At 37.6% G+C, this 15,624-nt stretch overlaps 2 protein-coding genes across 15 annotated transcripts in view; one reads left to right on the top strand and one right to left on the bottom strand.

Moving 5' to 3' along the window:
* The window catches only part of OFD1 (OFD1 centriole and centriolar satellite protein), a 39,663-nt gene that overhangs the window by 15,980 nt on the left and 8,059 nt on the right, over positions 1–15,624 (top strand). For 2 of the 6 annotated variants that reach the window (XM_083437435.1, XM_083437436.1), the window contains exons 15-23: positions 116–227; positions 1,183–1,773; positions 2,375–2,522; positions 3,391–3,512; positions 5,416–5,532; positions 6,464–6,645; positions 8,247–8,411; positions 10,138–10,199; positions 10,648–11,057. In XM_083437435.1, coding sequence (XP_083293561.1) covers positions 116–227; positions 1,183–1,773; positions 2,375–2,522; positions 3,391–3,512; positions 5,416–5,532; positions 6,464–6,645; positions 8,247–8,411; positions 10,138–10,199; positions 10,648–10,699 — 1,551 coding nt within the window. In that variant the 3' untranslated portion in view covers positions 10,700–11,057. Of the gene's footprint in view, positions 1–115; positions 228–1,182; positions 1,774–2,374; positions 2,523–3,390; positions 3,513–5,415; positions 5,533–6,463; positions 6,646–8,246; positions 8,412–10,137; positions 10,200–10,647; positions 11,058–15,624 lie in introns of those variants that run through there. The other 4 variants (XM_083437437.1, XM_083437438.1, XR_014510414.1 and 1 more) reach the window with 3 other exon arrangements.
* The window catches only part of GPM6B (glycoprotein M6B), a 105,109-nt gene continuing 98,947 nt past the window's right edge, over positions 9,463–15,624 (bottom strand). For 5 of the 9 annotated variants that reach the window (XM_083437493.1, XM_083437488.1, XM_083437487.1 and 2 more), the window contains one exon: positions 9,463–14,152. In XM_083437493.1, coding sequence (XP_083293619.1) covers positions 14,003–14,152 — 150 coding nt within the window. In that variant the 3' untranslated portion in view covers positions 9,463–14,002. Of the gene's footprint in view, positions 15,498–15,624 lie in introns of all 9 variants that reach the window. The other 4 variants (XM_083437495.1, XM_083437491.1, XM_083437494.1 and 1 more) reach the window with 1 other exon arrangement.

Below are 15,624 nucleotides of genomic sequence, written 5' to 3'. Positions count from 1 at the left end.
TTCATTTGAGACCTGGGGGGCTGATTGCTCATTTGTAACTATATGGATTATTTGCTTCAGTGTGTTAAGAATGCTCTTGAATTAGTAAGGCATTTTGTTTCTGAAATCTTTTTAGATTGAACATTGTGTACAGCTGAAGACTCAGTTGTCGGAATGTGAAAATACTATCAGGAAGTTAAATCTACAAATGGAAGACCTTAAGCTACAACTGAAACAGACACAGACAGGTTTGAAAAATCCTCTCCACTTTTGGGCTAACTCCGAATAAGATCAGGCTTTATTTAGAGCAATTTTATTTAAGCATTGGAGCGGATTGAAATAATACACATGAAAAATGTCATGTATTGGTTTTTTTGTAAAAGTCTGATATTGTGATTTTTTAAATTTAAAACATTTTTTTATTATGGAGAAAGATCTTGACCATATGTAGACAATATCTGACAGTTCAGAAACAGAATCAGCAAAGATTCTTGTGGCATCTTAAAGAATAACATTTTTTTATGGACTAAAGGCTCCTTTCATGGACTAAAGGCTCCTTTATCAGAGCCAAGAAATGAAAAGAGTCTATGCCATTTTTAGCCAGAAACCTTCCATAACTATATTTTATTTCTCCCAACTCAGATTTTCTTATTTACCCACCCCAATCATTCCTTTCTGTTACAACATTATTTGTTTGAAATCACAATTTCTGAAATTGAGTTAAGTCCAATTTAAATGTGGCTTTCTGTGTATTTGGTTGCGTCCCCCCCCCCCCCCCCCCGCCTTGGGTACCTTACTGTAGCTTTAAGAGACCTAATACTCCTCCTCAGATCTTGAAATGACTAGGCAAATACTCTCATTATACTTCTATATTTGATTTTAAACATTTTATTCTTGTGTGTGTAACGGCCTTCTGCTGGTATAGGCAGCTCTTTGGATCTAACTCTCTTCTTTTGTGGCTCTGACACTTTCAGCTTAATTTGAATATTTTCTGTGCATTTTGTTTGATCATACTAACTTTAAAAACCTGAAATAAATTTGAGGTTTTTTGCTATATTAAATCATGTTGGATTTGTGTGTATAATAACTATATTAAAATGTAAGGTAAGTTCAGTTTTCATTTTTGCATGCTAATTATACAATGACCAAATCAAAATTTGTCTTAAATTGTTTTCTTTATCTCTATTAAATTCTTGCCTGTAGCATTAGAAAATGAAGTGTATCGGAATCCAAAGCCCTCTTTGGTTGATCGTTCTGTCATTGACTTGTTTGGTGACAAGACTGTACCTCCTGATATTTATATAGATGGTGCTTTCCTGAAAACACAGCCAATGGCTGATTTTATTGGAATGGGAAATGGTACAAGCCCCAGACATCATCACCACATACTGAAATCTAACACTTCACAAGATTCTGATTTAGAATTTGTAGCTAATACAAAGACTAGAATAAAAGAATTGGAGAGAGAAGCTGAATATTTAGAAGAGGCCTACAGGAATTACCAATACAGAGCCATTCAAACCACAGCTGGCCCAGCAAAAAGCACATTCTCTTCACCTATGGCAAGTAACATGGCATCTCGCCAAAGACTTTGGTTTGCACAGGATGATCTATATTCCCAAGAATTACCCTTTCACTGCCAAAAAAATAAAAGCTATAGATGGACACCAGGAAATGGGGATCACTTGAAAGATCATCTAACCCCTCCACGGAAGAAGTCTACTTCTAGACGTCTGTCTTCTACTCCTGTTTCCAAAGCAAAGAGAAATATTAGTAACAAGCTGTTTTCTGAAGGTAAGCAATTTGATATTCATGAATTATGAGTGAAGTTGCTTTGTGTGGATATCAAGAGCTACTGATATTAAGAGTTTTCTGCCGTGATGGTTCCTTCCCTTGGTCCATTTCTACTTGCTGCAAACATGGAAATGCTGTTTTTCATCTAACCCCCTTTTAATGCCACACTATCATTGAAACTGATAGTCTTTTACTTACTGACACTCTGTAGTCTTTGTGTGTGTGTATGTATGTGTGTGTACGTACACACACACACACACACACAGAGAGAGAGAGAGAGTGTGTGTGTACTCTGATTAAACACTCTCTTGCTCCTGCTATTTAATCAAAACATGGAGATAAACTTAAGTGAGAAGTACTGTGCAAAAAAAATTATTTTGTATTTTTTCTAATCTGAAAACCAGTGTTAGAGAGTACCAAGCCTATCTTTTAAGCACCCAAAGTCTTCCAATGTTCCTGTGTTTTTACCCCTCCTTAAAGTATTTTGTGGTTTTCCAGGAACGATTTCCAATGCACATCACTGGTATTAAGTGTTTTGTAGCTTACAGTAGCTGTTCAGATACTATTGCACAGTAATATGTGGCTGCCTTCTGTTCTGCAGATACAGTTGCCTCATCTTTTGCTGCCCCTCATCAGAATGCAGACCAACCTCTCTCCCCCATTCAAAGAACAGGCAACCTTTCATCTCCTGAACATGCTTCTAATATATCAGTTTCTTCTTCCCTAGCCTCTTGCAAACAAAAACTAAGGTAATGTTTATATAGGGGCGAAAGATCTTCAGCTATATCATGTCCCATATTTGTGTGTTACCTGTTGATATCCGTAATCAAAACATTCTTCCAAGAGAATGGTTTATCCTCAGGCACTTTAGTAGTTACAGTATTTTTTTGTGTACTGCATTTTTAATACATTACAGAAACATGGAGATATACCAAACATTTCCTAATCCCTTATACAAGCTGTGTGGTTTTTTTTTGCTGCTGAAGGCTGTGCCCTTGCATTCAAAAAGAGATGGAGATAGTAGTGGGCCTCTAACATGCAGACTCGGGGGTAGTGGTGAGTGAGTAGAGGTTGCTTAACTTTTGTGGGTCCATATCCTGACCATGTTGTTCCACTTTGAGAGCTGTATCCCATAAGAGTTGGTGTGTTTGGTAATAGTGCATCAGGAAGAAGGTAGAGAGTACTGTACAGTGGTATGCAAGTTGATAAAATGATGAGGCACCCTTGCTATTGTGAATATGAGATCATGAGTTTAGATATTGGATAGTATGACTGAAATCTGAATTATTAGAACACTTGGACAGCATGGAAGCTGTCATCCAGACTATAGAACCTCACTATGGAGGAACCTCGCTATGGTTTTTCCCCTCCATACAACCTTAACTCAGTTTTCTGATGGTTGATGCTGGCATAGGGAAGACTGTGCATAAAGGCTCCTCCTGCAAGAGCAAAACAAAGAGCTTTAATAAACTTTTCTTGTAACTAATGTTCATGTCTTTGTATGTTATGCCCAGGGTGTGCTCTGCAGATGTGACACAGGGCTATTAACTTTACGTTTTAGAAACTTTTCTAAACTAAATATAATCACTTTTCTCCCATATCCTTCCTTCCTTTTAGCCTTCATCAGCAGCAAGGTGAAACTCAGGGTGTTAGTGACTCTGCAAAACCTGAGAAGCTCCTGTATAAAGACCTTGGAAATGATGACTCTGACCTTGGAAATGATGAGTCTGCCAGTAAATGTAAGTTTTTACTATATTTTTCAGAAAGAAGCAATGCAAAAATTTTATATCTGGGAGCCACCTTTTTTTAAAGGCAGAAATCACTTAAGTATGACTCTTGAGGTGTTATTTTTTTGGCTTTTCATAACCTCTCGACGCGTTCTAAGGAAATGGGGGTGTCTTTTAAGCCACCCCTTTTACCAAGCAACTGTGTAATGGTCTTAACATATAAAATGCATAGAAGTGAAGCCTACCCTAATCCTTTTGTGTGTGTGTGTGTGTGTGTGTGTGTGTGCAAATGTTAGTGGGAATGGTATTGGACATTGTATGATTTACACATTGGGCTTGGGAACCCACATTAGTAGAAAAGCAAAATATGCAGAAGCTGAAGCTGTACAGGTTATATTGGTGAGGCCTTTAAAGATCTCCATTGCTGGCATAGGCAAAGTATGAAGTCAGAGCTTTGGGAAACTCTGGCACTCTCCTGATAGACATTTTAGTATATTTGATGTTTGCCACAACCTGGAAATGAAAAACTAGAGTTAGTTTAAAACTGAGCTTTTCAAACTGCGTGTCGTGACACATTAGTGTGTTGGCTGCAGTGTGTAGTTGTGTCATGCAAATGCTCCTTGCGCTCCTTCCGGGGCTGGAAAGGGATTACTTTAACTTCCGGTTTGCTAGTAAAACTGAATTACTGTTTTGCAAAATGATGCATGTCTTAAATGTGTATCACCAACATGAAAAGTTTGGAAAGCTCTGGTTTAAAACTTAGAAGATGTGATGTAAAATAATGAGATTTAATGAAAGTGAAAAATGTTTGAATTGGATAATGCACAGGGAAAACCAGTAAGTGCATGAAAGAGGGGGTTACTGCACTGGATATACAGTACAAACTATAATTTTGGTTGGACAGAACTATTGAGGGAGTGCAAATTAAAGCTTTGCCAAAAAAATGCAACTATAACTTGTTGGCTTCTGCTGCCATCACACAGTTCCTTGTGTTGATTTTCTCAGTGTTTGTAGATGGATATGAAAGGATGGATGGGCACATGTGTACACATGCATACATTATCACTGGCAGCAGAGGTTTGGCTGAGGAGGGAGGGGCATGGTATACAAAAATATTGTAAGATGTGTGGCATGCTGCATGTGACAGGTACCTCATACTAATCGTCTGGATATTGAGCCTGTAAATTAGCCAGGTTATGTTTTGATATAATCTGTTTTGGGGATGGAGAACCTTTGGCACTTCAGATGGTGTTGGACTGTAACTCCCATAAGCCACAGCCTATGTGGCCGTTGCTTAGGGGTGATGGCAGTTGTGGCCCTACAGATGTTGCTGTTCCTTATAAAAACAAGATGTATATAATAACAGTAATGAAAAACCTGATATTAAAAGATAACAGACTGCTGCTTTCTGACAGAACCTGTTACAGTGATGTTTATGTATGGTGACAGAGGAGTTGAAACAACTGGAGAGGGACATGATTCTTGCAAGCCCTACCAAACACCAATAAACTCCAGCCTGAGAAGAGGCAAAACTATAGGAAACTTGAAAGTTTTGTTTTATGGAAGTGACTCAAATGCAACCAGGCTCTCCATATTTTGCATTCATGCTTGTGTCTCATTGGTGGATTTTAATCCTACAAAGTCCACATTGAGTTGAAGCTGTTTAGACTCTTTGCTTAGGAAACATATTGTAAGAACTAGTTTCCAAGCCAGACAGTCCCATGATTCTGATTAAAACAGCCCATTTGAAGTTTCTTCATTCTTAGGGTAATGGTTGGCTTGGCCAAGAAGAGCACTTAATTAATGGCTTACACTTATGCATTCTGAACTCAGTCATTCCCACACTGTGTCCATTTCTTTGCCCTGCTTTGATAATTGCAGAATAATGAGGGCATTGTTCCTACTTCTCCCCTAGATCAAGAGGACATTCCAGAACAGCTCGAAAGCGATGTGTCACATCCATCTCAGATTGTTAGTGGAATCCATGTTCCGGCTACTGTGCCAGCAGCGGGCACTTCACAGCAGGACATAAGTGAGTTTTCAGCTCAAACAAGTGTGAATAGCCATTTTAGATGGCTTGTTTATCAAAGTATATGGAAACTGAAGCTTTTGCAGCTATTGTCTGAAATACAGTAAATGGTATTATTTTAAACTGGCTACTGTCCATAACAGAATATCTTCATAATATATTTCAGTTTAGAGCTGCTTCAGTCAACTTAAGAACATAATTTTTAAGCTTTTCCATACCTGTAACAGGAAGGCACACAATTATGTTAGACATTTGAAGATAAGGCAACAAGGGTAGAGGGCTTAACAAAGGAACCTAGGGGAATTCGAGATGGGTGGGGAGTGAGCTTGATAGTAACTATTCTCCCTGCATAGTGACCACTTTCAACAATTTGTATGGAAAATGGGGATTCCAGAGGGCAAATGTTGAGAGAAACAGAAGCTCTATGAAGTAACATGTTTCTTGTTTGCATATTGGGGCAGTTGAAAGGGTAATATTTGTGACAGGGAGCCCTGCAGCAGTCCTCTTCTCAAGCCTGCTATTTCTGTTAGACAGCTGAAACTGGTGTACTTGAAATTTTGTTTTGTGACATTTCAACAAAATGTACCCTAACTATTAATATATTTCTGTACCCTACTGCACCATCATGATGACTAGGCACAGGTAGGTTTTCTGTAGCTTACTGATCTTGCACAGTCTTATGTAGAGAGTTTATTGGGCAGCCATAGAGTTGGAAAATCACCAATATACATTAAATGGAGGTAAAGGAAGCTGAATACAGTTTGGGCAGGACTTGACATATTCTGCTTCTCTGGATTAATTAGTCTTTTCTATGCACTGTTAAGTACCTATCTGTTTGGAATAATATGCATCCATATACTTTAACTGTGTTTGATTTAATGCTTTGGAATGCAAAACTGTCTTTCTTTGCTTAATACTGCCCTCTATGTATTAGGTGGAGCAGAAATAACAGCCCTGGAGAATCAAAAGCATCCTGAAGAACAGGAGGAAGAAGAGGAGGAGGAGGAGGAGCAGGAGGAGCAAAAATGGGAAGAGAGGGAAGGAAAAAGGCAGCAAGAGAGGCAGGACACTTTGGAAAGAGAGCAAGGAGAACTGGAAAAAGCAAATGAAGAATTGGTAATGCATTTCAGAGTCTTGGTGATTTAAAATAGTTATTATAAACTAAAGAGTACTTTCTTTTTCTGGACTGGGACTGTAGATACAGGCAGCTCCCCCATTTACATGTGTCCAGTATGTGTTTGATCTTGTAAACGCACATCACGCCGAACCCAGAAGTGACCTGGAAACGTCATAAAAACATCACTTAAAGGGCGCAATGGGGTGGGGTGTTTGCAGGCTTTTTTAGTGGGTTTCAGTTATACGCAATTGAACCGATGCACACTCGGAACGTAAACCCTGTGTAAACAGGGGGGCTGCCTGTATAGACAACAGATTCTCAGAGGCAGTTTTGTGGGGTGGCCGTTGCGTGTAGTGTGCTGATAGAATTTCTGCAGAACTTGTTTTCCTTCCAGTGGAGATTGATAGATCAGAAGCTGTTTGCCACCTGCCATTTTACCACCATATTGATTTGCCAGGGATATGAGTAAGCTGCTGTAAAGCTGCATTAAATTGGGTTTTCCCTGCTCTATTATATCCCCACTATACCCCAACCACCCTGGTTGAACAGAAATCAAATTTATTATGTTGGATTATTCATAGTGCCTCGGTACTGGGAAAAGGAAAGTGTTTTACAAAAAAATAAACTGGACAACCTTTGAATATTTCCTTTTGGAAGAATGAGATGGTTTATAGAGCAGCTATTTTTGAAGCTCTTTGTGCAGAATAGGAATTTTTAATAAATGATCACTTCTGAGAGTATGCTGTCTTGGGGTGCTCTGATGATAGGAGGCTGCAGCCCTGCTACTTCTAATTGCAGGCTGGAGTCCTTCCCATCCAGTGGACTTCCTCATGAGGAAATACCATTCAGCATTTCTTACCATTTTTGTAATAAAACCAAGATATGGCACATTAATCTGACACCACCAAAGATGGAAAGTAAACTGCATCAGTTGTTCTTAGTATATGTTCTGGGGAAAGAGGGACCAGTACAAACATTCTCTTGGAGAACTGACTTTCTAACAATACTTTGCATTTAGCTGTTTTACTTTTTTATTTAAGTATTTCTAAACCACCATATAAAATATCAGGACTGTGTGTAACATTAAAGTCATAAAACACCATTTGAGAAAGCAAAATACAGATAATGGTTAAGGTCACTGGCAAATCAAAAATTAAGCTGCTACAGTGAGCTTTCAACATTAATAAAAGGCCTTCAAGAGTCACCTGAAAGTCAATAGCAAGGGTGCCTGCTGAATCTGCTGGAAGAATGTTCTCTATAGCATGGGATTGCAACATCAAATGCCCAACTTCTGGTTGAGGCCAGTTGCGCTTCTGTAAAATGGGTGATTTGATAATCAAATGTAGTTTAGTTCTGGTTGAAGTAAGCCACTTATTACTGTGAGGATTTAACTTGTGTGTGACGAGACATCATTATTGCAGGCAATTTGCTGCAACTAATTTTGTGCTGTTTCTTTTATATAGACCTTTAAGATCCTTATAAAACTATAGGATGCTGAGTGTAGGTAGGATTATGTTACCAGTGGGCCACATTTAAGTGGAGCATTCCTTTCTTCTCTGTTAAAATGTTTCATGGTGTTCATTCTTTGGTTTCATAAAAGTGTATGCAAGAGTCAGTGGAAACTGAGAAAAAGCATGAAGATGTGGCAGATTTGGAAACCATTATCTCAAAGTCTGAAGAGCATGGTGGTGACGCTATTCCTAATCCAATGGAAAAATACATGAAAATAATACAGCAGAATCGGGAGCAGGAGTTTGCAAATGAGGTGATGTTGTCCATTATTCTTACATCTAATGTCCTGGCTTTCTTCCATTATGGACCCCAAGGTGGTATACATGTGGTTTATAAGAGGTCTCACATCTAGGTTCTGATCTGAACCAGATATGCTTAGCGTCAGCAAGATGGTGGTTTAATGCACCTGAGATGTATTAGTTTTGGAACTCACGTACTCCAAGAACAATCTCAGTAGTTCCTTTGTCTTTTTCACACTGGACAAGCAAGCATGCAAGATAGCATATATACAACCAACTAAAGAGTAGAACAAGATCTGATTAATTTAAAATGTTGAGGTCTAGCTTTTGTTGTATCAGAAACTTGGGATATAAAGTCTACCTTATGTTTCCCCCACTTGAGGTCATTTAATAGTGTATTGCCAAATTATTTCGGTTAATAACCAACAAAAATTTCCAGTGTACTTGATTGTTGTTGCAAACCTTGTGGATATTTGCAGTTGAGCTGATTCTTCTGCAGCTTGCTTTGCGGTTATCCAGAATTAACCATCTTCAGCTGAATTAATGATTAGCTTACAAGAACGGATTCCAAGCCATCATACTTCCTTGAGTACAGCTTTTTGGCTTAATGAGTCATGCTTCATGCATATACAATAAATTTGTAGTAGCCACACTTGAGTTCAGCTTGGCAAAACCTGCTGTTTATAGCTACACTTTTTTGCTGCATGATATCAAATTCAAAAAGGAATAGTAGAATGTTAGATCCTCTCTGTGCATCAAAATATCTAGGACTGAATGCTGTAAGCAATCTAAACGAATCACTGGACAGCGCTATTATTTGTTACTGTGGGGGTGGCTTACCTGTGGCCCTCCAGATGCTGTTGAACTCCCAACTCCTGGTCTGTGATCAGTAATAATAGGTATTTGTAGTACAGTAACAGTTTGAGGTTCCCCACATCTGTTCTAGTGTTGATCTCTGTTAGCCATTTTGAATTGGTAATATGCAGTGATACCACTATAATTCCATCACGCTGCAGTACAGTGATCTCTACTTGGTCTTGTAACATACAAATTCTTGCATCAAACTACTTTCTTAATCTTTTATTCACTGATCACTTTTGACAAATACAAGATCATTTGAATTTGGCAATGATACTAGAAAAAATAGTGGGCAAATACTTAAGTGTGTACATTCTGGTTTTAAACAGTTTAAACATACAGGTTTAAGATTACCCACAGACCTATGGAAACCACAAAATTTTGTCTGGAAAAGGTCATACTATGGTAGAAAACCAGTAACAGGACACGTGAAATATGCCAAACTAAAATTTCTGATAACAAATTCCATTACAAAGCTGTTGAGACATAAGCATGCTATTTCTGAAATAAAGACCAAAAAACCCCATTGCAATCAATAAGATTGTGTCTCTATCAGTGGCTGTTTCAATTGGTTGAAAGCAGAGAGGAAAGAAGACCAATTGCCATTTAGCACCTTCACTCCTAGAACTGCCCCACTCCAGCAGCCATTCCACCTTGCCATGTACAAGCTAGAACATGAATGTGTGTGTTCACCTTCATTCCCTCCCTTTTGCATTGTATCTGTTAGATGATAATGCTTCGTGGCAGTGACCTGTCCTTTCTACTCTCTGTATAGCACTTAGGGTAATTTTAAGTACCTAATCATATTCCTGTTTTTTGAGTAGCAGTGGAATGTGGAGACCACACAAAAGCAACCAGTAACAACTTTCTTTTCTCTATTAGGACTTCAAGAAAGAAGCTGAAGTATTTTCTGAGAAACTCTCAGGTAGTGGAAAGGAGGACAGGTATGTATCTTGCTAGTGCTTGACATGTATGGTTCATATTTATTTTTGCTTTTTTTATCAAGTGGGGCCTTTTTGCATTAAAACAAATCCTTTCCATTAAACACTTTTAATTGCATACTAATTACACTTGTCTGGTAATCTTTACTGTATTGCAGTTGAATTAAGATTTGTTAAAGTTTTAAAGCAAATGTCCAAAGAATGGATTGCATACTAAGTTTATTTGAGCAGGTCTCTATTTATAGATTGTTTGTGACAGCAGATGTTGGGGAAGGAGATTTCACCACATCCCTATAAGTGTCCAAATTATCCCTCCCCCTATAAAAACCTCCTCTAGATGATTGGGGGACTTACGATTTGATGTGTATGCTGTGTGAGGGAAGGGTAGATGAGAATCATAAGAAGGAAGTGTACTAGACTGTTTCAAAATTCATTATTATCTGTGTTCCAGCTTTAGTGCTGCAGCCACTCTTCATGGAGAGCCTGATGATGATTTCTGGTGAATATCGATTAGCAGGGACTACCTGACCAGAGATGTGGACTTCTTTTTCATCAGAGGAAGCACCACAAACGAGGGTGAGATTCTGAACATTGGAATATTGCCATCTGCATAATTCAGGAAGAACATACTAAAAGTGAAACATTGCTCTTTGTTGGCACAAAGTTGCTATCAGTGCGACTGAAACAATGTTTCAGAGAATTGCTTCCTACCTGAACAACCAATTTTATGTGTTTAAAATATGCCAGTACAATAAAGATAGCTTTATATAGAGGCAGTGGGGGAAACAATCAAATCAGGTTGGTTTGCCTTGTTATACAAAGGAATATTTTTTAAAAAAATAAAGCAGCAGTCATAGAAAATTCTGTGTTTAAATCTATTTGAAATATTTTCTTCCAGAGTTTATATTACAGACTTTACAGATGATTGACCAGCTGTCTATATAAGCATAGCTCAGAGCTCTAGAATGAAAACAGTGTTTAGACATTTAAGTTTTGGGGTAATGTGCTTAAGCAGCTTTAGACTTCATTGAATAGTGACGCTTCAATTTCCTGCTGCTGCACATCCTTTAGCTACTCTTTAAAAACAAACTAGGGCATCAGCAAGAGTTCAGTCAAGCACACTTTAAAAATTACGTAAGTGCTTGTAATTGGGACTACTTCCTATTAAAAGTACATGGTATTGAAAACGATGATTTACACTATTATGGTGTTTAAATTTTGGAAATGGTTGTCATAGTATGAAACTGGCCTGAAAAAGTGGGGCAACTGTGTCTGAACTCACTAAAATTGAATCATATTATCAACTCATTTTAGAGGAGAGTTCCTTGGGAAAGTGATGAAAGAATTAACCCACTTTACAAGCTTTGTAATTAGTGGCAAATGCTGGTACAGATGAATCGATGGCACCTGATTTGTTGAAATGCCAGAGATTTTGGAAATTGAAATATATCCTGGCTTCATGTAGTTTGACCATGCTGCACTAAAATATTGAAACACACTATAGATGGGAAACTTTTGCAGTGAGCTTATGAGAGATGCCAGGCATGCCTCAAGCAGCAGTTCTCCTAAGACAAAGTTGAGCAAATAGTACTCTGTTTCAAAATCAATTACTGAGAACAGGCCCTTGCAGATGAGCATCTTTCAAAACACTTTTGCATATTTGTGTTTGCTAATTTGGCTGCTCTCATTTCTTAAGAGACAGAAACGAACAAATTTATGTTTATGTCAAACTGTATCAAACCTGAACTGTGAAATACAATATTGTTGTTTTTTGCCCCAAAGGTAAACTGATAGAGGCAAATCCATATACCAAATAATGTGGACACTTTTTGAAAGTCAGACTCAGTCCAGAGGCACCCTAGCACTGAAGGATATTCACATCTTGATAAGATGCAGGGAAAGGTCTGTCTTCCTATGTCCATTGGTTGCCATATTTTTCAATAGATGCTAAAACTTCCAATTATGTGTCACCCAAACACTAGCTTTGGGATGGCTGTCTATACTGCTACAACTGTTTCAAAACCTTCTTAAAATAAGCATACACAAATATTGGTTCTATTATCTACAAATATTTATTGTAACACTTGGATATAACTACAGGAAGCCCTTGGCACTGATAGAAAATATTGATTCACGGTTAGGTTACAAAAATTTATACATAGCAAAATTTAATGCTCTTTACATAAAAAATATTAGACTACTTAAACAAAACTTCAAAAAACTCCCAGTAAATAGCTACATAGAATTAGAAAAGAATTAGGCTTTAAGACACTGTCCGTTACCTTTATGCAAACACTGGACTAGTAAGAACATCACCTGCATTGCTGTAGAAATTTGTTTCCTTCATGCAACAGGTAAAAACAAACACTAAGCTATTTTTTTATCTGCTCTATATAGATTTTGCCTCTTTAAAAAGAAAGTCAGATTAGGCATGTAACAAACTCAAATGCAAGGTAATACCTGAAGTTTTTTCCACATTAATATTTTTTTTCCTTTAAAAACTTTCTAAAGAAACATGTGCTTCCTTTATCTTTATACACTTCTGTATGAGCTACAGGAGCATGTTAATATTCAGCAAACGTTCAAAACGAATCAAACCACACATTAACATGGATGTATGACTTGACTTTTTTACTGATTAAAAACTCACTGATGTACTTAAAGTTTCTCCAACATTTATATATTTTTTTATTTAAAAAAAAGCACACCAAAGATACCATCACTAGTACTCAAGCTAGCACTGAATGTTTCTGAAAATGTTAGAAGGCAGATTTTGTGGGAAACACTTTTAAAATGGCACCCAATATTTTACTGAACACCAAATTTCTTAAAAGAGAAAACAAATAAGCACTGTCTATAAACGTGCTGAGCACCAAAATTGAGACGGGTGGTTGACCTGTGCTCTGTATGGCTATGGGTTTTTATGTTCTACAAATTGTTATCTGCTCATTTGAAACAATTATATCAGTATAATTTCAACAAGGTAACACTTTCTGTTTTGATAAAATACATGATAATGATCTCCCACTGCTATATAAATGCTTCAGACATTTATAGAAAATAAATATTAAGGCAAAGCTGACATTTATTTTCTGAGAAGGGGATCATTATCTTGATCCAAGGGTCTGTCTACATTCCATCAAACGGTATAAAATTAAAAGAAAACAAACTCTGGGCAACAGTGCCCAGCTTACTCTGGTAAGTGCAGTAGAACAACAGTGGCTCATTACAGCATCAGTGAAAAGGGAGTGGCTCAGAAAATAACACTTCTGGCATTTAGTCCACAAAATCCAGTTTTAATTTTGACAGAGACTGAATAAGATTATTTGTAACTTCCTGAAACCGTATCAAATAAGCACAACTATCAGTATTCAGAAGAAAGGGAATAACTAGTCATACTAGAATCTTAGTTACTTACATCTGTGTAATTATATACAGCCTTTAAAATCTTTTAGTCATTGTAGGGCTGGATACCAACTGTGGTAGCCTGTTTTGAAAGGAGCGTGTTCCTTTAGTAATTCTTTTATAATTGCCAAGAGATATCCATAAAGATCCTTGACCTGGTAACATGTTTTTCTAAAGTGGCCTAGAGACAACCTCTCTCCCCTCCCTCCCCCCCCCCCCAAACCCTCCAATCGCAGTGCTAAAGGAATGGAGGATATCCACTGCAAATTTTCCCTATGATCATGGCCCAGGAGCATGAATGTGAAGTTTTTATACTTCTGCATTTGCTTGGACATGCATCTGTTCTGCAGAGCAGCTGCTTGATGATTTGTCAGAGCTACAAAATTCTTCTGGCAAACAATTTATGTGTAAGAATTGAGTTGCTCTTTGGACCGAGACTGGATATCCTGAAGCTCCTGTTCTTCTTTTGCTTTGATATCCTGGTAAGCCTGCATTTTGCTCGCATCCTTTAAGTAGGCCCAGTTAGAGGACAGTATCATGAGGAAGTGTATCTGGAAAAGAAGGGTGAGCATGATGGCTAGTGAGCATGTCAAGAGGCAAAGCAGGCAGCTAGTAAGATTAATTTTTAAAAGTTATTCTACATTATTAAATATTAAAAAAGGCAAAGAGGCTTATTTCTAAAGATCTCTAGAATTTTGCATGCTTAATTCTACTAAGTAGGTACTGGCAAAAGTTAGTAGGAAATAGGAACAAAAGCAGTTAATGCGAAAGAACAACAGAAACGGAAAAGCTTTGAAAATACATTGCAAGTTTACATGCTGAAGCCTAGAAGAGCAACTCAAGATAAATCTGTGATTGTTTCTTCCTTTCCCTGTTTCTTCCCCCATCCTCTTGCGTAAAGGAAAATTGTAATGTGGAAATTTTATATAGTTATCCTCTTAGAAAAGTTGCGTTCCGCCATACTCACTGGGGCAAAAATAGTTTTTTTCTAAAATGCAGCTTTCTATATAAAAGGGTTTGCTTTGCGTGCTGCATGGTTATACTTCGGAAGCTGATCACTGACAAATAAGTTAGTAGCACATAGCCTTTGCCACAAAAGTTGATGTTTTCTATTTCTCATAGGCCAGGGTTGGGGTGGAATGAACTTGTTTCCATGCTTTTGCTAGAGAACTGCATGGCTTTTGTTTCTTATTTTTTGGGGGGAAATGAAAATGTCAGCTAATGAAAAGGGTGTTCTTCAATGAGCCTAATTAGTTGTCTCTCAAAACATTTGACCAGTAAAAACCCAAAGGGCTGGTGTTATACAGAAAAAATGAGAGGCAAATGTGTGGTACTTTAGAAGAGCACTTTGACAGCAATCTAAAAAGTAGGCACTGACAGTTATCAAGAATCAAGCATGTATCTTGTGTGTCATCTATTTGTAGAACAGATGCTTTATTATTTTTCAGATTAGTGAACAGCAGAGACAAAATAACTTATTACAGGCCCTTAATTGATCCAGTAATTATTTCAGAGATGATTGTTAGAAAAAAATATAGCTTGATGTTAAATGAAAGCCCTCCTTCCTTTAAAGGGATGATTTACAACATCACTGAAAATAACAATCCTCTCATAGTATAGAAAATAGCCAGCTCTCACCCACATCATTATTCATATACAAGAAATAAATTTGAATTAATCTAAAATGCTTAAAGATGCTTACTGAAGCTATTTACAATTTACTGTAACAAACTTCAAAAAAGCTAGACTCTTTAGTCTAGGGTGTCAGTGGTTTTTCAAGCTACACAGTGCAGCTCTTTACTGGGCTTATGCAATTTAGAATTTAGTGCAGCAATCTTCCCGACTCTTAAACTTCAAAACGGCATAGTTATATGTGGTAGCCATCATGTAGATCAGCTGGTGGAAGAGAACAAAACACAGCGTATAAGAGACAACAAATTCTACTGGCCTTTTAGGCAGTTCTTTGTGTTAGAATGAAAATTTATACTGTGTCAGGCACGGATTTCACTGAGAGCTATGGCAA

The sequence above is a fragment of the Podarcis tiliguerta genome (assembly GCF_965153285.1).
Source record: "Podarcis tiliguerta genome assembly, chromosome: 4".
NCBI classification, from domain to species: Eukaryota; Metazoa; Chordata; class Lepidosauria; order Squamata; family Lacertidae; genus Podarcis; species Podarcis tiliguerta.
Note: the sequence above shows the minus strand (reverse complement) of the source record. Positions and strands in the feature narration are given on the sequence as shown.